The following is a 22,571-nucleotide window of genomic DNA, read 5'->3' as shown; positions in this document are numbered from 1 at the left end:
TTAACATAAGAATAAAAAAAAAACTTTAAAAAAAAAAAGATTAAGTAAAGCTCTTCTTACTAGCTGTGGGAGCTTTGGGAGTCTTTACTTTCATCATCCATTCAGTGACTGGGCAGCTGGGTTTTGGGAATGTTCTATATACCAAGTGCTGCAGCTCAATTTTCTCATTTGTGGTATCAGAGGCCTGGACTGGGTGTTGGCTATGGACCAGGCCAATCCAAAATGTTATCTCTGTAAAGTTCACTAGGTTTCTGTAATTCCTAGAACAAAAATGGAAGTGGTTTTCTTTTTCTTTTTTGTTTTTTAATTTTTTTGAAGCTTTTTTTTTTTTTTAAGATTTTATTTATTTATTTTGAGAGAGAGAGAATGAGAGAGAACACATGAGAGGGGATAGGGTCAGAGGGCAAAGCAGACTCCCTGCCGAGCAGGGAGCCCGATGCGGGACTCGATCCCGGGACTCCAGGATCATGACCTGAGCCGAAGGCAGTCGCTTAACCAACTGAGCCACCCAGGCGCCCCGAAGCGTTTTTCTTTTTAAAGCTAAATATCCCTTATGCTTATTATTTATTACTTTTTAAAGGTTTATTCATTTGAGAGAGAGAGACAGAGTGAGCAGAGGGAGAGGGAGACAAGCAGACTCCCCACTGAGCGGGGAGCCCGATGTGGGGTTCGATCCCAAGACCCTGAGATCATGACCTGAGCCGAAAACAAGAGTCAGACCCTTAACTATCTGAGCCACCGAGGTGCCCTACTTTATGTTTATTTAAATGTACTTTATTCTTGTACTTAGATTTCCAAGTGTGACTTGTATTTGTTTATTTGATACAAACTAAACTTTCAAAAGAAATTCTGATTTATGCCACAAACAAGTTCAGTTCTTTGAAACACATTTCAAAGCAATTTATCAAACAAACTTATCAAAACAATTTGTTGCAAATCTGTCTTTTGTTTTTTAAGAGATGGTGTGAGCCATATAAAGGCTTTGTATACCCCGTGGTGACTGAGGGCTTGTATATTAAAACCAAGGAAGAGTTAAATCTGAAGGGCTTTCATCAACCAAACAGAACCTTACATTTCAGGGGAATACTGATGTGGCTTTTCCTCCGGTGACAGTGACATCTTTAGGGAGTTCTAATGTGAATTTTCTCCCACATGTCTCCAGCTTCCTTAGTAGAAAATTCATTTATATAAATTAAGAATTCATCAGTTAAAAAAAATAGAAATGGTACTTACATTTTGTAATGATAAGAAAGAAAAGATACAACTTTTTATTCTTTTTTTTTTTTTTTAAAGATTTTATTTATTTATTTGACAGAGAGAGACACAGCGAGAGAGAGAACACAAGCAGGGGGAGTGGGAGAGGGAGAAGCAGGCTCCCTGCAGAGCAAGGAGCCCGATATGGGACTCGATCCCAGGACTCCAGGATCATGACCTGAGCCGAAGGCAGTCGCTTAACCAACTGAGCCACCCAGGCGCCCCACAACTTTTTATTCTGATAACAGGTTTTTTGAATGACGTTTTATTTGGCTTTTTACTGTGGGGTGTGAGAGACTGAGTATACAAGTATGGACAATGGTTTGCTCATATTTAAAATTGAACTTTGACCCACAACTTAGAGTAACCTGCTCAGGAAACCAACCCCTTTTCTATAGTAAACAACCCAGGGAACCAACCTGCCATAAATCAGACTTAACAGGAGTCCATATTGCCATCTCTAGAGACAATCCATGAAGCAAAATAATTTCTGTAACAATCAGCCCCAAATGGCCAGAAATTGATTGATACCTGACAATTTCCCTAATTTTTGTCCCCACTTCCAACTTAGGACCAACTAGGGAGAGGGAAATACATACCCCTAACCAAACACAGGATGCCCCACTTCTCATTAGCCTGCCTACAGCCAAGAGCCACCAGCCAGAGCACACCTGAAGCCTCCCTTTTCCCCACTATAAAGCTTGCTCACCCTTTTGTCTGCCTGCCTTTGAGTCTCAGCCAGAACTGACCACGGCTGACTGCCTTGCTATATACTAAGCTCAGAACAAATAGCCTTCGCTTTTCTCATTTGATTGGTCTTCATTTACTTCTACAGAGGAATACAAAAGAACGTTCAAAAGGGAAACTCTAGTCTTTCATATTATTGTAGGTTAGAGTCCTTATTTACCATAAGAAGGTTAAAAAATCAAGCTGTTCAAAGATGGGGTCAGACATGTCTTTTAACTTGCAATTTCCAAAATGATAGTTGTTCCCTGATATTTCTATTGACAAAATATAAACTTCTTAGATGAAACTTTAGTACATTAAATGGGGCCCCAGAATGCTGTGCCATTTTCTCTTGGATTATGCACATCTCGGTATATGTTGAGTAATCAGGATGTAATTTTCAGGTGAATATGATCCTCAATCTAATTTGTGAGAGTAATTAAATAACAGTAATTATTTTTCAGTGACAATACAAATGTATTTGCTTTTATTTATTTATTTATTTATTTTTGAGAGAGAGAGAGAGAGAGAGAGAGAGAGAGAATGTGCCTGGGTTGCGGGAGGGGGTAGTGGCTGAAGGAGAGGCAGAGAGAGAATCTTGAACAGGCTCCCTGCCCATTGCTGAGCCCCATGTGGGGCTTGATCTCATGGCCCTGTGATCATGACCTGAGCCAAAATCAAGAGTCCCAGAATTAACTGACTGAGCTATCCAGGCACCTCAGGAAATATATTGTTTTAGACATCTAAATCCCATGCTAGGTCAAGTGTATGTTTTTTATCTTGGAGTTTATAAAATGCATGTCTTACAGGAGAACAGCCAATCAGGCTGCTCGAAGTATAAGTATGTCCAAATAATTTAGTAGTTTAAAAAATAATAATTAATTTAAATAATTTTTAAAAATCTCCTTTTTTATAGAAAATCTTTACTACTGGTGATATCAACAAAGATGGGAAGCTGGATTTTGAAGAATTTATGAAGTACCTTAAAGACCATGAGAAAAAAATGAAATTGGCGTTTAAGAGTTTGGACAAAAATAATGATGGTATGTCTTTATTTTGTATTCATCACCAGCTATGAAGAAGCACCTGTCCTATTTCCAAAAGTGTAAAACAATATGTATTTAGTCTCTCTTTTTTGGAAAATAATTATTAGTAGTTTTAGTACTTGTTTTTCATAGTAATATGATTTTTCTGTAGAATTTATGTTTTTAGTGAAGAAAACTTACGCATGGCCTTGTCTACTGAATTAAAATCTGTGAATAGGGCTGTGTATATATGTTCACTATAGAATATTGTGCTGATTGGACTTATAGGTTAAAAATAGTAACTATGTTTCCTTGTTCTCTGGGCAAGAGATATTTATTTTTGTTCATATATAGGCACAATGTAAAATTTAAAAAACTTTCAGATTATCTTAGATTTAATAATCTTTTTGAAAGAATTACTTTAGGGCAAGTACTCTGATCATGAAAATGGGAAGAAAAAGATAAATATTTCAAATATATGTCTTTTTTTTTTTTTTTAATTAAGTAAACTCTACCCTCAATGTGGGCTTGAACTTACCACTCTGAGGTCAAGAGTCACATGCTCTACTAACTGAGTCAGTCAGGCACCCCTAAATATGTATCTTCTGATTGGGATTATGGTTTCACGATTTAGATTAATAAAGTTAGAGTCCCAGTGAGTAGAGCAAAAAGCAAGTGCCACAGTAGGAGAAAGGGAGGAGTAATGAAACCCTTATCACTAGAGTAGCCTTTGATAGGAAGTGGGAATTTATTTTTAAAAATTATAATGCATACAAAACTTAATAAAAAGATAATAAAAAAACTAAAATGCATCCTCAAATCCCTCCCTGTATATGAACAGTCAGGGCCGTTCCATTCACAGACTTGGTATTCAAGGAACAAACAAATAGGGGCAACTGGGTGGCTCAGATGGTTAGGCGTCTGCCTTTGGCCCAGGTCATGATCCCAGGGTCCTGGGATCGAGCCCCACATCGAGCTCCTGGCTCAGCGGGGAGCCTGCTTCTCCCTCTCTCCCTGCTCATCTCTCTCTCTCTCTCTCTGTATCTCTTTGTCTCAAATGAATAAATAAAATCTTAAAAAACAAACAAACAAACAAACAAATGGATTGAGGAAAAAGTATGGTTCATACCTGGGGCGGGCAAATTTTTTTTGTAAAAGGCCAGATAGTAAATATTTTAGCTTTGTGGGCCGTGTGGTCTCAGTTGTAGTTACTCATCTCTGCTGTCATAGTTCACACTTGATCTTAGCCAAAAGGCCGAGAAGTGATCTGCTATCATAGTTCAAAAACAGCCATAAACAGTATGTGCATGAATAAACATGGCTGTGTTCCAATAAAACTTTATTTATAAAAGCAGGCAACAGACCTTATTTGGCCAGTAGGTCATAGTTTGTTGGCCCCTTGTTTATACTGAATAAAGATCTTTAACTTTAGTTAGGTATAAAGCAAATTTCTTCAAACAACTAAACCCTTTGAATGGATTTGATGATGCTTTCAGTCTGTGATACTCATCCAGGAAGTTCAGTTTGTAGTGGAAAGTAGTGCTATTCAAACATTTGTTACCTCCTAGAAGCCTTATACTACATGCCTCCAAGTTTAGCCTTAGTCCAATCTTCTAGCAAAATGCAGTTCTTTTTTTTTTTTTTAAGATTTTATTTATCTATTTGATAGAGACAGTGAGAGAGGGAACACAAGCAGGGGGAGTGGGAGAGGGGGGAGTAGGCTTCCCACTGAGCAGGGAGCCCAATGTGGAACTCGATCCCAGGACCCTGGGATCATGGGATCATGACCTGAGCCAAAGGCAGACACTTAACGACTGAGCCCCCCAGGCACCCCACAAAATGCAGTTCTTACAACCAGCTTTGCTTTTCTGCAAACTTTCATCCTATCTTGAGCCCACTACAGCTCAGTCACGTAGTAGGACTGTGTAGTGTGGAGGCAGGCAGTAGCTGGGAGATGGAGCCACCTCAGGGGCATCTGCCAGCTAAGCAGAGGTGGGTCATCCTGGTATGTAAGTTGTGCCTGTATCAGTTGTCCCTTTCAGAAAATTCTACATGAACCAGAGGAAATAATTGAAGGTGAAATTTTGTGATACATTTGTAGTAAATGAAAACAGTTTTTACTTAATTTATCTTGTTTGTAGATTTTCAAACAGTTTCTCATTATAAATTCATATTTTTGTGTTTCAGACTTCTTCAAGCAAAGCATAAACAGTCTTTCCTCCTTATTTGTGGATTGTGTATTTGAGAATTTGCCTACTTGCTAAAATTTAACCCCAAAAGTAACTCCAAAATCAGTGCTTGCGGCATTTTAGCAGTCCTTCATGGGCTTGACTTCATTTGCTTGGCGAGCACATTTCTTGCTGAGATCGAAGTAAATGATGCTCTGCTTTCTTGTTTGAGCTCTCATACTGTAAACAAGTGTCCTTCTGCAGTCCACTTAGTGCCATGTTTCTTGCATTTTTGTGCTTTTTGTTGGTGGTTTTGCTGTTGACAGTGGCTCCCAACCATAGTGCTGAAGTGCTGTCTGGCATTCCTAAATGCAAGAAGATATACTTCATTCAGGCATGAGTTGTAGTATTATTGGCCATGAGTTCAATGTTATAGAATCAACACTCTAGGGCGCCTGGGTGGCTCAGTTGGTTAAGCGACTGCCTTCGGCTCAGGTCATGATCCTGGAGTCCCTGGATCGAGTCCCGCATTGGGCTCCCTGCTCGGCAGGGAGTCTGCTTCTCCCTCTGACCCTCCCCCCTCTCATGCTCTCTCTCAAATAAATAAATAAAATCTTTAAAAAAAAAAAAAGAATCAACACTCTAATATGGTATTGTATAGTATTTATACACACCTATAACAAGGTTTTATACCGACAAGGTTTTATATTGATTGGTCGATGAATACGTTGTGACCAGAGGCCCAAGGAACCTAACCCTGTATTCCCCATAAGAACAATGGTTTGATAATTCAGGGTTCATAGTGACCTTGTAGAACATAATTACCAAGAATAATGAGAATTGACTGTATTTCTTTAAGAGTGCAATTATAATGGAGAATATTCAGAATGGCATTTAAGGAATTTCATTGCTAAACAAATTGATCCCTCTCACAGTTTTTTGCATTATGCAGAATCTCATGTTTCTCTTTTCTTCTCCCCAGGAAAATTCTTTCCAAATCCTGGGATTTCTTCAGAGTCCTTCTCTTAAATGAAGTCTTTGCTTTCACCACTAACAGTAATTTTTGTCCGCCTCTTTTCCTGGCGAACTTTGCCATTAATACTGTTTGGCAGCAGACCCTCTCGTGCTTTGTTTGGTTTCCTCCTATTTCATGCATATTGGTCTTGGGGTCATGAGTCTGTGAGCTGCTTGAGGGAAATGCAGTATTTATGACTCCCATTTATTGCTTCTGTTTTCTCTTTCTTCCTCTCTTCTGTTTCATCTCGTTCTATCTACAAACATGCACTAATTTCTCTAATAATAATAACCTTCCCTCTTCCATTGTCCTACCATCCCCGCTTTCTTTATTTTTATTGCCACATTTCTCAAAAGAATAGTCCCCACTCTTTGGCTTCTTTTAGTCATTTTCTACTTCCTTTTAACCCCGTGCAACACATCTTTACATGTATGAAAATTGCCTAGTCATTTATTAAAATCTAGAAATGCATACGTGTGAAATTAATTGATCCTAACCTAATGGAATTTACTTTGGAATCAGAGTGTCTTGATTTGAGTCTCAGTCCTGCTGCTTAATGTTGTTACTTGGTAAGGCCACATAAGCTCTCAGTCCCTTCTTCTTTAGATGGATTATTATTATTTACCGATGAGACTTCATGATTTCTGAATGAGATAACATCTGTGTACTTGTTTAGTGTATTTGTTAAACTTTGAGTTGGTGTTGCAGTATGTATTTAAGCAAATCTGTAACTCACCTAGAATCATAATTTTGCCTTAATGAGTCCAACGCTTTCCCTTACAAAATGAGAGTTTTGAAATTCACGATTTGTAAGATCCTTATCCGTTCTGAGTCTGAGTTTATGCTCTTTTTCATTTTTTAAAGGAGTAATTGAGGCTTCCGAAATTGTCCAGTCTCTCCAGATACTAGGTCTAACTGTTTCTGAACAGCAAGCAGAGTTGATTCTTCAGAGGTAAGCTTTTTATCTTACTGGCAATTGTGGGCTTTCTTTGACGTTAATTTTCATATCTCGTATTCAAGATCTTCATTTTAAGTATAGCTGAAAACTCTCTACACCTTAACCATTCCTCATTATGTGTGTTCAGTATCTGTCTTCCTTTTTGTTTTGTATGTACATATTTAAGGTGTAGGAGTGGGAAGCGTAAGCTCAGATTGGATTCTCTCTTGCAAGGAAGGCCCCTGGGGCAGTGGAATGGCAGTGAGGTGTTCATAGAGAAGGAACCTAGGCATTTTCGTGCTGCCATTTTTCCCATTTGGTTTCTAAGGTGATAATGGAACTCATTGTTCCAAGATAAGATGTTTAGCAGATTCATCACATTATTTAACCTACATGTCACTGGATAAGTGGGAAATTCCAAAGGTTCACAAAGAAATACCAATTTAAACTCTCAGAAAATGGAGATGGCAATTTGAACATTATTGCCCAGGGTAACCAATTCAGCTGTTTAGTGAGTCAGACCTTTACAGCCTTAATGTTTTATTTCACAGGATAGAGCAATAATCTCTAAAGTCTCAGTGCCTTTGAAGACTCTTCTATTACAAACACACCATAGGAACTAATTAATTTTTTTTGTGGTAATGGAAAACAGAAAAGGGTGCTTATATTATATTCCTGTGAATGCTTTCAGTTTTTGACATTATCTAAAAAGTTTCTGCTAAATGGCTTTATTGTTGAGTTTATCTCCTTTTATATCTGTACCAGTAGCATTTTCCTCCTTTCTTTCTGTTCAGAATTTCTTTTAAAAGCAGCCGCTCAACAGGAGGGCCCAAGTCTCAGAGCTTGGGCATGATGTTGCTATTGTTAACACTGGATGAGGAAGGCTTTCCTGAGGAGATGAAAAACTAAAAAAATGAAAAGGGGTAAACCGGATTTTGACAGTGGGGTATGGGGCATGTAATATTCTGTTGCTGAAGTCATTCTTCCAGGGAATTGAAGGTTTGTTTGTTTTTTTAATTTTATTTTATTATGTTAGTCACCATACAGTATCTCATTAATTTTTGGTATATGTGCTGCTGAAGCGAGCACCCTCATTAATTTTTGATGTAGTGTTCCATGATTCATTGTTTGCGTATAACACCCAGTGCTCCATGCAGTATGTGCCCTCCTTACTACCCATCACTGGGCTACCCTATCCCCCCAACCCCCTCCCCTCTAGAACCCTCAGTTTCTCGGAGTCCCTAGTCTCTCATGGTTCATCTCCCCCTCCGATTTCCCCCCCTTCATTTTTCCCTTCCTTCTCCTAATGTCCTCCATGCTATTCCTTATGTTCCACAAAGTGAAACAAATAATCAAGTCAAAAAATGGGCAGAAGACATGAACAGACACTTCTCAAAAGAAGACATACAAATGGCTAACAGACACATGAAAAAATGTTCATCATCATTAGCCATCAGGGAAATTCAAATCAAAACCACACTGAGGGGCGCCTGGGTGGCGCAGTCGGTTGAGCGCCTCCCTTAGGCTCAGGTCGTGATCCCAGGGTCCTGGGGTCGAGCCCCGCATCAGGCTCCCTGCTCGGCGGAGAGCCTCCTTCTCCCTCTCCCACTCCCCCGCTTGTGTTCCCTCTCTCACTGTCTCTTTCTCTCTGTCAAATAAATCAATCTTAAAAAAAAAAAAAAAAACACCGCACTGAGATATCACTGTACACCAGTTAAAATGGCAAAAATTGACAAGGCAAGAACAACAAATGTTGGAGAGGTTGTGGAGAAAGGGGAACCCTCTTACACTGTTGGTGGGAATGCAAGTTGGTGCAGCCGCTTTGGAAAAGAGTGTGGAGGTGCCTCAAAAAATTAAAAATAGAGCTACCCTATGACTCAGCAATTGCACTCCTGGGTATTTACCCCAAAGACACAGATGTAGTGAAAAGAAGGGCCATATGCACCCCAATGTTCATAGCAGCAACGCCCACAATAGCCAAACTGTGGAAAGAGCCGAGATGCCCTTCAACAGATGAATGGATAAAGAAGATGTGGTCCGTATATACAATGGAATATTACTCAGCCATCAGAAAGGATGAATACCCAACTTTTGCATCAACATGGATGGGACTGGAGGAGATTATGCTAAGTGAAATAAGTCATTGGCTTTTAATATATTCACGGACTTGTGTAACTATCACCATTACTTAATTTTGGAGCATTTTCATCACCCCAAAAAGTAACCTGGTACCCATTAGCAGTCACTCCTTATTCCTCCTCTGCAAGCCCCCAGCAACCACTGACCTACATTTTGTCTCTTCTGATTTGTCTGTTCTGGACATTTCACAAAAAAATGGAATCCTACAGCATGTGGCCTTTTGTGTCTGGCTTTTTTCACTTAGCATGATATCTTCAAAGTTCATGCATTTGTAGCATGTATCAGTACTTCATTCCTTTTTTAGACCAAGTCACATTCCATTGTAGGGATATATCATACTTTGTTTATCCATTCATCAGTAGATAGGCATTTGGTTGTTTCCATTTTTTGGCTATTATGAATAATTCATGTACAAGTTTTTGTGTGAACATATGTTTTCAGTTCTCTTGGGTATATACCTAGAGGTGGAATGACTTGATTATATGATAACTTTATGTTTAACATTTTGAGGAACTGCCAGACTGTTTTTGAAAGTGACTGCATCATTTTATAATTCCAACAGCCATGTATGAGGGTTTTAGTTTCTCCACATCCTCCCAACACTTGTTATTTGTTGTCTTTTGCTTTTTACCATCTACGTGGGTATAATGTATCTCATTATTGTTTTGATTTGTATTTCCCTGATGGCTAATAAATTGTATATTCTTTTACACTTTTGGGTTATTATTATTATTAGCATTTGTGATGCTTCAGCAAAAATACTAGAATATGTTTATACTGGAAAAACCTCCGTTTTCCTTTCTCTGTGTGTCTTCTTTACTAACACAGAAAACACTTCACTTCTGACACCTCTGGTCATCAAATGTGTGGATTCCCCCGCCCCCCCTGCCCCACAATAGGCAATTATCTGTGACATTATCCCTGGTACCCTACAATTTAGCTTAATTCTAATACTATCTGCCCAGAGATAGTATCAGATCCCATAGGTTAAGGGCTCAGTCTCACAAGACTCCTCCCCAGTTCGATGCCAATCACAGATAGTAGGTCCCCATGTTACCCTCAGTTTCTGTCTGACTTGGCTACACATTGGAGGTTCCCAAGACCTCCTTCTTCAGAGCAGCTTACAGAACTCAGGGAAATATTTACTTACATCTTCCAGTTTATTAAAGGATATGATAAAGGGTACAGATGAATAGCCAGATGAAGAGATACGTAAGGTGAGGTCTGGGAGGGTCCCAAGCACATGAGCTTCTGTCCCTGTGGAGTTGGGGTGTGTTACCCTCCTGGTATGGATGTGTTCACCGACGTGAAAGTTCTCTGAACCCATACTTTGGGGGATTTTATGGGGGCTTCCTCACATAAGCATGTTCAATTATTAACTCTATTGTAAACCTCTCTCCCCTCTCTGGAGAAATCGGAGTGGGGGACTGAATATTCTTTTTTTTTTTGAAGACACATTTATTCAGTGTCATGATCAGACTATTACATTTAGCAACCAACACCATGGGTGCAAAAAAAACCCACAAAAAAACCCCAAACTACATTAAAACCCTTTGTTGGAATGCTTTACACTTTCCACAGAACAGAAACTAAAATAACCTGTTATACAGTTAGTCACAAATACAGTCCTCAAGCTTTTTGCCCATACACATGAGTATTGTCTAAAACATGTCTTCTTTGTAGCAGCTAGGCCCTGCCCCCACTGTGCTTGGTTGAGTTCACAAATCTGTTGTAACCTGTAGCTTCCCTGTCACTTCTCTGGCTCTTCTCTCCTGCTAAGCCTTGTTTCCTGGCAGTCATGAAAACCTCCTGCCACTGTCATAGCTACGGCTGCTGCTGGAACCACCACAGCCACCTTGGTTTCGTGGTTTGGCAAAGTATTGGCCTCCACCACCATAGGGGGCAGAGCTTCTGCCTCCAAAATTTCCTCCTTTCATGGGTCCAAAATTTGAGGATTGATTGTTGTGGTTGCCAAAATCATTATAGCTTCCGCCACCTCCAAAGTTGCTTCCATCACGACCAAATCCGTTATGGCCATCCCCACGGCCACCAAAGCCACCTCGACCACTGAAGTTCCCTCCACGACCAAAGTTGTCATTCCCACCAAAACCACCTCCACGACCACCACCAAAGTTTCCAGAACCACTTCGACCTCTTTGGCTGGATGAAGCCCTAGCCATCTCTTGCTTAGTAAAAGCGGCTTACAGAACTCAGGGAAATATTTACTTACATTTTCCAGTTTATTAAAGGATATGATGAAGAGCTAGGCATGTCTGTGGACAATGCTTCCACCATGTTTCTTTCAGTTCTTTGAATTCTCTAAGAGTCATTTCCAACTTTGGAGCACTTGCAGTTCTTACTGCTTAAGGGACTAAACCTCTCCCCTCCCCTATCCTTTATTAGCCTTCAGTTTTCACCTCAGAGAGAGCTATGCTGTCTAAATCTGCCCCCTTCCACCCTACAGCGGTTTTCTTTATTTGTGTGACTTGTTTCTCTGCTCTGTGGTTCTTACAGGTGGTAACCATGAGCTTATTTCTATAGCTTAGTGGTTAGAAATACAGTTTCTGAAGTTAGAATGCCTGGCTTGGAATGAAATACTTAATTCTACTCCACTTACCAGGCCTGTGATCCAGGACAAAATACTTAGCCTCTCTCTGTGTATAAAATGGAGACAATAGAAAGTATATAGGATTGTTTTCAGGATTAAATGAATTTGCTTGCGAAGTGCTTAGAACAATGCCTAGCAAAGGCTCAGTGAATATTAGCTATTAGTTGCTATTGTTTAGTGCCCGTTTTTCCTACTACACTAAGCTTCGAGGGCACAGACCACTTCTGTCCTGTTAACTGTTACATACTCAGCACCTTGTAATCATGTGCCCTCAGAAAATATTGAAGAATGTGTTGAAGAATGAGTAGAAGTTATCCTAGTGAAAAAGGGTGAGGGGCAGGACATTCTAGATAGAGGGAAAGACACGTTCAGACATGGAAGCATGTTGTGAAGGGCACATTCGGGCAATGGGTCAGGCAGTGTTTCTCAGAATGCTCTCTAGACCACTGGTGGTCTGTCTCTTAGCTGGTGGTCCATGAGCTGTTTGCGTGGTCCATCGGAGACAGCCATGAATGTAATATTAATGACCAATTTGTAGGATTTAAGAAAAAGGACAGCTGAAATAGTAGACGAGAAGAGTGAGTCAGGAGAGAATAATTTATTTCACACTGTCCTAAGATTCTTATTCAGGAGAAGGAAGTAAAATAATAACTTTAGATTTTGTTGTTATGTGTACATGGTAAAATTTCAGGGTAAACTGCTGAAAGTCTAGGAATTGAGTATATAACTTCTAAACCAGTAAGGGGAAAAATAGAATAAGAAAATCAACAAGCACAAAATTCAGGCATTCCAACAAAGTAAAGAAAGGAGGAAAACAAAGAAAAAAATGAGACAAATAGAAAGCAGAAGATAGGATGGGAGAAATAAGTTCAAACCCCACCAAGATGTGCCCTGAAATAATGTTAGGTCCTGTTTTCCTTTCACCTCCATTCCCAAATGGGACAGGTTAAATAAAGTTATTATCTTTTTGGGGGGTGTGGGGTGGGAGAGAAGAGTAAGTTAGGAGGTTATTGCTTCTGGCCAGCCAGGATTTTCTCAGTTTAGTGTACAATCTGATGGGGACAAAGAATTTCAATATTTTCATAGTATTGTGACAGAATATACTAATTGAAAAATATTATTAACAATGAAAAAGGGAAAGGAGAAAAATACTAACTTCACAGTGGTGTGAAACTATATTACGTTTTTTTATGATCCCTACTTATAGTGAACTTTTAATGTATCTCAAAATAAAAACAAGATTTGCTAGAACACAGAGATAGTCAGATGAAAGAAAAAGGAAAACAAAATCCTACAAACTAAAAGCAAGCTGAAGTAGCTAATTAATATCGGATAAAATTATAAGGTAAAAAACATTCATGGGAAATGAAGTGTCACCACATTTAAAATTCACCACAAAGAGATGCCTGGATGGCTCAGTCTGTTAAGTGTCTGCCTTTGGCTCAGGTCATGATCCTGGGGTCCTGGGATCGAGCCCTGCATCGGGCTCCCTGCTCAGCAGGGAGTCTGCTTCTCCCTCTCCTGCTCCCCCTGCTTGTGTTCCCTCTCTCGCTGTCTCTCTCTTTCTGTCAAATAAATAAATAATCTTAAAAAAATAAAAAATAAATAAATAAAATCTTAAAAGTCACCCCAAAGGCATAAAATTTTTAAGTTGGGTGATAGAATTCCAGGGATAAATTGACAGATTTTTTATAGTAGTGAGAAATTTTAACATATATCTTCCTATACTTGTTAGATCAAGCTGAGAAAAAACTTAGTCAAGATGGAGAGAAATGAATAAGCTTGACTTAATGGGCATACAGTGGAACCTTGTACCAAAAAACCAGAAAAGATTTTTTTTCTCATGTACTTATAGCATGTATAAAAATTGATTTTATAGTAGACCATAAAGCCAGGCTTAACACATTTCAAATAATCGGTATCACAGAGACCATTTTCTTTTACCATATATATTAATTTAGAAGTTAATAGTGGAAGTAAGTTCTAAAAATACATTGGTTTTGGATATGATATACACTTCTCAATAATTTTTGGGCCAAAGAGGAAATCATAGTAGACATTCAAGGATACTTTGACTTGAAAGAATATCACACATGAAAGCTTTTGAGATACAGCTAAAGTGGTACGTAGGGGGAATTTTATGGCTTTAAAGCTTGTATTAGAGAAGAATTAAGGGGTGCACAGGCTGCCAGGCCAGAGCAATGAGTGAGACCAAGATCATCTACCACCTGGATGGGCAGGAGACACTGCCCCTGCTCGCCAAGTGTGTCACCTTGGCAGACTTGAAGGGCATTCTGCAGCGACCCAGCTGTATATTCTTCTTCAAGTCTATGGACCACGGTTTTGGAGTGGTGAAGGAGGAGGTGTGGGATGACAATGCCTAGCTGAGGGTGCTGTCCACTGAGGGCTGCACCCAGAGCCAGCTCCCTTCTGTGCTGACAACCCACCGGAACTGCTACTGCCCATGGAGCGCACGGGAGGCATTGGGGACTCCTGGCCCTGTCCTTCCACCCTTGTGCTGGTGGGGGCAGCCAGGAAAACCTGGGCAGTGACACAGAGACGGACTCCTTCATATCTGCCCAGCGTGAGTGGCCATGCAGGAGGGACAGCCCAGAGCACACAACCCAGCTAAATGGAACTGCAAAGGTGGAGCGTGGTGAGAGCCAGGGGGCTGTGATAGCTCGGCCTTTATGAACAGCGAGTTGGAGACCACCAGCTTCTTCGATTGGATGAGGATGACTGCATCCTCAGCTCCACAGAGCAGAGCAGCCCCTTACACCTGATGAGAAGACAAGCGGCATCGGAAGCAGGAGGTGTCACGGCCTGAGTGGTCCTGGTCCTTCAGCAGCACCATGGACTCCACCGTGTCACTCACCATCATCATGGTCACTCTCATGGGAAAGTACAACTTTCTGTGCATCTCCACTGTGGGCCAAGGCAAAGAGCGTGGTGACGGAGGCATTGACATTGTCTCTATCATGAAGGCTGGGGCCGTGGCTGCTAATGGAGGCATAGATCTAGAAGATGCGCTGTTACAGGCAAGCTAGGTGAGCTGTGAGAACATGAGTAATGAAGGTGCAGTAGTGGTTTTGCCTGAGACTGTGCACAGACGGGGGCCATCACCCTGACTGTAGCCAGGGGGCTGGGACCCAAGTCCACGTGGCTGCTTCACACTGTCCAGGAGTGAGCCCTTCTGGCCTACTGACCCTGAATCCTGGGTCACCCACCCTGTAGCCTATGGCATGAGCCCTGTCCTGAGCACCATCACCTCCACTGGCTCTTCCATCACCAGCTCCATCCATGACACAGAGTGCCTGGATGTGACTCACACCTGTCCATCCACACGGATGTGGCCGCCACCGTCAAAGCCATGGCCTCCTCTGAATCTGCGCTGGAGGTCGGTGGCCGCATGTGACTCAGGATCACCATCCCCAGTGTTTTTGTTGGCTTGGATGTGGTGGACTTGCTGTACCACAATGTGGAAGGCTTCACTGCTTGGCAGGAGGCCAGCAAGTATGCTAACAGCCTTCTGGAAGCAGCTTCATCCACGATCAAGAAGATCACCTTCTCTGAGCAGTGCTTCTACATCTTCAGAGCCCTTTGTGGCACCGTGGCTAACGTGTCCCTCCACGACCGCGATGGCTTCCATGGCACCTCTACCAGGACACACTGGCCCCTTTGCCACACCCGGGGGCCACCCCTTGGTCCAAGGCTTTCCCTTACCAGTACCTGCTGCCCCCACGCCCCTACCACCTGTGCCTGGGCTTCCCAGAGCTGGGGTACAGCTATGGCGGGGGCAGTGCCTGCCCTCAGTACCGTGAAGGCGGCTGGAGCGGAGGCTCCAACTGTAGTGACAGTGACCGGCAGAAGAGGAAGGACCTTGACGTTGGGCGGCAACGGCAATGAGTGGGACCACACAACCCACAGCAGCCTGGGGGCCATGGGAGCATAGCCTCTGCAGCCACCACTCAATGACCAGCAGCCTTTGCAGCCCCCGCATGCATCTGAGCTACAGCCCCCGCGGTGGGCCTTCTTTCTGTGGTCCCCCCATGCTGATGGTGCCTCCACCACCTGTGGCCCTGGGGCCCCCAGGAGCCCCTCCAGGCTGAGACCTGGCCCACATGCTCCCAGACTGACCGCCAGCAGACAGTCCTTCCACATGGTCATGGGGACACCCCAGTGAGTTCTTTGTGGGTGTGATGTGAACAGGGCCCCTGCCTCACTTCCAGGCCACTCCCATCCCAGGCCAGCTGTGTTCCTCTCTGCATTCCTCCATCTTTTTTACTTGGTCTGACACCTGCAAGGGAAGTAAGCAGAAATAAATTCAAAAGGAAAGAAAGGAATTAAGGCTGAGAATTAATGTGCTAATTTAAAGGGAGAAATCAGAATAATTTCAAAGAAGGTAGAAAGAAGGAGGTAATTAAGGAAGCGCAGTGGAAATAGAATGCAGAGATACGGTAATACATCAACAAAGTCAAACATCGGTTATTGGAAAAGACAAACTTCTGGAGAGACTGATGAAGAAAAAAGAGAAATGAGGGGATGCCTGGGTGGCTCAGTCATTAAGCGTCTGCCTTCGGCTCAGGTCATGGTCCCAGGGTCCTGGGATCGAGCCCCGCATCGGGCTCCCTTCTCCGCAGGAGGTCTGCTTCTCCCTCTCCCACTCCCCCTGCTTGTGTTCCCCCTCTCGCTGTGTCTCTCTCTGTCAAATAAATAAATTTAAAAAATCTTAAAAAAAAAAGAAATGAGATGGAAATAAATAATAACAAATGGAAAAATAAATGATTGCAAAGACACATCAGAAATTTTTCAAAGATAATAAAATGTCACAAATAATTTTATGCCAATAAATTTGAAAACATGAAATAGAAGAATTTCCAGACAGATATAATTTACCAAAACTAAATCAAGAAGAAATAGCCAATAGTACCTAAACAAACACATCACATCAGTAATTAAAAATTTTCCCATAAAGAAAACTTTAGCCCCAGATGGTTCTTACAAACTATTAAAGAACAGGTCTACAAATATATGGAGAGTGTACAAGTGCAGTATCCGATCCATTCTGTGAGGTCGTGCTAAGCATAACAGCAAAGGCAGACAACTAGTGAGAGAAGGAAATTATAGGCCAACATCATTTATGACGTAGATGTATGTATTTTACTTTTTTTATATAGATACATTTTACAGATTTATTTGAGAGAGAGAGAGAGTGCATGTGAGTGGGGGGAGGGATAGGGAGAGAGTCCTCTGAGTGCAGAGCCCAATGCTGAGCTCCATCTCATAACCCATGAGATCATGACCTGAGCCAAAACCAAGAGTCTGATGCCCAACCGACTTAGCTACTCAGGTGCCCCTAGATGTAAATATTTTAGAGAAAATATTCGTGATCTGTTAGCTATATAGAAAAAAAAGTTAGCTGTATATAGGGGCACCTGGGTGGCTTAGTCATTAGGCGTCTGACTTCGGCTCAGGTCATGATCCCAGGGTCCTGGGATCGAGCCCTGCATCGGGCTCCCTGCTCAGCGGGGAGCCTGCTTCTCCCTCTCTCAATCCCCCTGCTTGTGTTCCCTCTCTCGCTGGGTCTCTCTCTGTCAAATAAATAAGTAAAATCTTTTACAAAACATTAGCTGTATTTAGAAAGCATAATATACCACAATCAGTACTTTTAAAAGGGCAACTTAAAACATTTTGTTAGATTACAAAGTACAGAAAAGATGCACCTTTTCTCCAAATTGATAATGATTCAATGCCATTGAAAAAAAAAGTAGTTTTTTTTTTTTTTTTAAGAAACTTGTTAAGCTGAATCTCAAATTGATATCAAAGAGCCCAAGAATAACCTAGACATTCTTGAAGAGCCATGGGAAGCAGGGGACCTGCTCTATCATATATCGAGAGTTGTTATTAAGCCATAATTAAGATAGGGGTAGTGGTACACGTATGGATAAGTTGACAAATGGAGCATAATATCCCAGAAACAGACCCATCCATATTTGGGGTTTGTCACACAAGAGAAGTAGCTTTGCAGATCACTTTGCAGAAGAGAAGAGACTATGCAGTACGTGCTGCTGATGCCTCTGGTTATCCATGCAGACGGAAATGAAACTGGGTACCTGTCTCACACCATACGTAAAAATCAACCTAAATGTGGAAGTTAAACTATCATACTTGTAGGCGAAGAAAAGCAAGTGTCTTTACCTCAGTGTAGGGAAGGAATTATCTGAAAGAAAGAAAAAAAAAAAGACATGAAAGGCAGTAACATAAATGAAAAGATCGATACATTCAGCTGTATTAAAATTAAGAGCATCTATTCACAGATAGCATAAACAAAGTGAAAAGACAAAGGTATTTGCTAATTTATAACTTGAAGTATTAGAATTAACTATATAAAGAACTATACATATAAAAGAAAAAGATACCCAACCCATTAAAAAAATGGGCAAAAGACACAAATAGGCATTTCACACAAGGGGAAACATGAATCGCAAGTGAATATGATAAGGGATGTTCAACCTCATTGGTGATTTGAAGAGAAATGCAATTTAAACCCACAGACTCTTTTATATAAGACGTTTGTGAGTGTTCTGTGGCTTTAAGCTACGGAATTTAGAATTCGTTTATTCATTCAGTAAATATTCTCTCTGCCAGGCACTGTTCTAAACACTTGGGTCATCTCAGTGATCAAAATCAACAAAAATCCTTGCCCTGTGGAAGATGCTCATGAATGCATATATGGGAGATTGAGGGGTAGGGTCAGATGATGAACAATTGCATTACAATAGAAAACAGTGATAAAAATAGAGCTCTAAATATTGCAACCCAGAATAATGTTATAACTGGGGCTCTCATGTGTGATGTTAATACCCATGTGCTAAGACAAATTAATGTTTGTGTAATTTCACGAATATGCAGATCAAAATTAAAATTGGCACCAGAAAACATGATAATATTAATACCTGAAAATTGCATTTGATTTGACTGCCATCTTAATGTATCATTTTCATACGAATTATTGATAAATATAATTTGAAGGAGACACCCAAACTTTTTTTTCAGGGACAGTCATTCAACAAATAAGTGAACACCTTCTTTGCGCCAGCCACTTTAGGTCCTGGGTATAGATAGTGAACAAAACAATCAAAATCCCGGCACGGTTCGGAGTTGATCTTGGGAAAAAACTGGTCAAATAGTACACTACCAAGAAACTTGTAAATCAGGCAAAAAGTTAATGAAAAATATCTAAGGCTAGAGTATATTAATGTTAAATGTTGAAGATGAGGTACCAGGATTTCTTAAGACTCAAAAGGCCTAGTCACCAAGTTAGATTTTTTTTTTTTTTTTTTTTTTACAATTACTGCTAATTTTCTTAGCTTTGAGGAGGTTGGAGAAGGAAATTGATAGAATATTTTGAGTATATTCCAAAATCACATCCAAATGTTAGAACATTAAGAAATATCTTCCTGAGCCAATGCAAGAAAAAAATGGGTCATAAATCCATTCATTACTACCTCCCAGTATTTAATCCTCCAGCTTTAGTGCTTGATAGCTCATTGATTAGAGTTTGACACAATGCCAAAAGTAGTCTTTAGTGAGATCTCTCTGTGACTTTGGGGTCCTTCTTCACCTAAATGATTAAAACTAATAGAACATCAAAAGCTTGCTGCCATTTCCAACAACCTATTACTGTGAATTGGGATCTTTTCATAAGACTGTTGAGTTGAGAATAAACTGTCATTCTGCAAAATGGCCAATAATGTTTTACTTATAAATTTTGTTTTTTAATTAGCTTCTTTTTATTTTCAGTATTGATGCTGATGGGACAATGACAGTGGACTGGAATGAATGGAGGGACTATTTCTTATTTAATCCTGTTACAGACATTGAGGAAATTATCCGTTTCTGGAAACATTCTACTGTAAGTACGCTGTGTGTATTATATTATACTTACTTGTAAGCCATAGTTATTTATTGCATGAGAACACTCTGTAACGCTTACAGGCCAGGGTGCCCAATTCCCAATAGCTCCTTAACTTGTAGAGTTCTGCTTATTCTATTAGGTATATATTCAGAATATCATAAAAAAAAAAACAAACCCTGAGGCTGCATAAACATTGCAAATGTGGTACACATTTTTGCCATTCTCAATACTTGGAGGAGATACTGCCTTCCAAAAATCTTATGAAGATGAGCGGCCTAGCTTTTATTGCATTTAAGTATTTTGCCAAGAGAAGTGTGAAAATCAGGGGTTTTTACTTTTTATAGATATACATTGTTTAAATAATCTCAGAACCTCATGATTGCTGAGATTCTATTTCCTTGGCCATGAATGATGGCCAGACATGACATGACTTCTGAAACTTTTGCTTGTTTTGTCAACTGTCTAGATTTATCTCTGGGATAAGGTACTTATAATAACAATATTTGAAGGTTAAAACACCTTTGGCTCTTTTGTTTAGCAGTTCACACCTGTCTGTATTTCTCAAAACTTTCAAATTTTAATGAAATTTCATTAATATTCTGCTAACATACATTGGTGTAAATAAAGGTCAGTTTATTGCGCCATCTGCTCCCAAAACCAATGGGAATTCTTGGAGGGAATTTTAATTTTCCTAGTGGGCTTGTCTGCTATGCTTATTCATGGATTTCAATAAGTTTGATACACAGTAAATGAAGCCTAGAGGTCACATTGCCACTAGTAACAATGCCTAAACTTACATAGAGCATTGTAAAATTATGGTGATGAATGCCTCTTCTGTGAGTATAGAATAATAGACTGTATTAGTAGTTCAGTTGCCTAGATACATTTTCTACTTATGTGAATTTATATTTACATAATCAGACTTTTACTGTACCTTTGGAGATAGTTGTTAACAATCGTGTATTCATTTTATTGATAGTAAAATGAAGAGAGAGGAGGTTATTACTATAGCATAGCCTCTTACCCCTACACTCCTACCTATAAAATCTTTTATAGCAGAATCATTTAGATAATAAAGTTGTAAAAATACTATCATTTTAGAACTCCGTTTATCTCAAGTTATATTTGTAATCTATGGTAATGCTTATTGAGTAGATTGGAGGAAGGATTATTTTTAAACAGTACCTCCCTGTTAGCTAAATTTTATAAAGAACCTGTTGCATGTTTTAAATGACAAGTCTATAAAAATATTTATAGGCAGTCTACATAGGAGATGAGTTTTGGGGTGTTCACATATATAGCTTTAATTTAATTTCTATTTACAGGTCTAGGTAAAGCAAGTATCATGGTATAAAGAATAACATGGATAGAATTTTGAGATAAAGGGAGTATCTTTGAAGAATTGACAAACTAATTTCTTTCTGTAGCTAAGAAGGATTCCCACCTGATAAACCGCTGACCTTTCATTCTGACTTAGACCAAGAGGAGAAAAGTTACTCTGAATCTATTTAAGAAAGAAAGTTGTAATGTTGGTTTTGTAACTTTGTAATTACCGTCAACTTTCATTTCTCGTGAACTGATCCTGCGCTTCGTTTAGTGTGACTAGGCTGTTTAAAATCATCTGTATGCTCAGATTGGTGTAATATACTTTCTAAGGAATGAAGTTGATCTTCACTGTAAAATAACACATGATTCTTCTCTGAAGCGAACCTTCTGGAGCGATCTATTTTTAACGGAGGGAGTATGGGGATCTTTTTTCCATCTTAACAGGGTATTGACATTGGAGATAGTTTAACTATTCCGGACGAATTCACAGAAGATGAGAAGAAGTCTGGGCAGTGGTGGAGGCAGCTCTTGTCAGGAGGTATTGCGGGCGCTGTCTCTCGGACAAGCACGGCCCCTTTGGACCGTCTGAAAGTCATGATGCAGGTGAGCCTTGTGATCTTGTGTCTTAGTGTCTCCCACATATGCTAAAATGATGAGAAATGTGCCGCTTTGAGAAAGAAGTTTTAAAATTTCTCCATAATCTTCTTTCCTACATTTAAAAGATTGGTATGAAATCTCTATTGTTACTAACCCTGAATTCAGTCCCTATGAGTATTTCACCAAACCTTAAATTGTGGGTCCACGTGTGTGATGGACTTTTAATCTCTGGCATTCCACGACTTTTCAAATGTTTAATTAAACAAAAAAAGTCTGTATGGATAAGGAAGATGTGGTATATACATACAATGGAATATTATGCAGCCATCAAAAAACGAAATCTTGCCATTTGCAACAATGTGGATGGAACTAGAGGGTATTATGCTAAGTGAAATAAGTCAATCAAAGAAAGACAAGTATATGATCTCACTGATATGAGAAATTTGAGAAACAAGGCAGAGGATCATAGGGGAAGGGAGGGAAAAATTAAACAAGACAAAACCAGAGAGGGAGACAAACCCTAAGAGACTCTTAATCTCAGGAAACAAACTGAGGGTTGCTGGAGGGGAGGGAGGTGGAAGGGATGAGGTGGCTGGGTGATGGACATTGGGGAGGGTTTGTGTTGTAGTGAGCATTGGGTATTATATAAGACTGATGAATCACAGGCCTGATGCCTGAAACAAATAATACATTATATGTTAATAAAAAATAAATAAAAAGTCTCTAGCCATTATTTTAGGAAATAATATTTTCCTTCTGTTTTATGTACTTTCTCAAAAGTGAGATATTTCCAAAGTTTAGAATCTTGGAACAGGGATATAATTTTTAAAAATATTCTAAAGATGAGGTTAGCAGAAA

General features: G+C 40.0%; 1 protein-coding gene and 1 pseudogene across 1 annotated transcript in view; both read left to right on the top strand.

Moving 5' to 3' along the window:
• Positions 1-22,571, top strand: part of SLC25A24 (solute carrier family 25 member 24) — a 52,036-nt gene that overhangs the window by 12,860 nt on the left and 16,605 nt on the right. Inside the window, exons 2-5 of the mRNA XM_006744992.3 lie at positions 2,897-3,023; positions 7,053-7,140; positions 19,676-19,787; positions 21,561-21,719. Coding sequence (XP_006745055.2) covers positions 2,897-3,023; positions 7,053-7,140; positions 19,676-19,787; positions 21,561-21,719 — 486 coding nt within the window. The remainder of the gene's footprint in view (positions 1-2,896; positions 3,024-7,052; positions 7,141-19,675; positions 19,788-21,560; positions 21,720-22,571) is intronic.
• Positions 7,149-17,269, top strand: LOC145720849 (segment polarity protein dishevelled homolog DVL-3 pseudogene; annotated as a pseudogene).

Source organism: Leptonychotes weddellii, chromosome 4 (genome assembly GCF_054177405.1).
Source record: "Leptonychotes weddellii isolate Sample4059 chromosome 4, ASM5417740v2, whole genome shotgun sequence".
Lineage (NCBI taxonomy): Eukaryota > Metazoa > Chordata > Mammalia > Carnivora > Phocidae > Leptonychotes > Leptonychotes weddellii.
The sequence above is the reverse complement of the archived record's forward strand: the minus strand, read 5'-3'. Positions and strand labels throughout refer to the sequence as shown.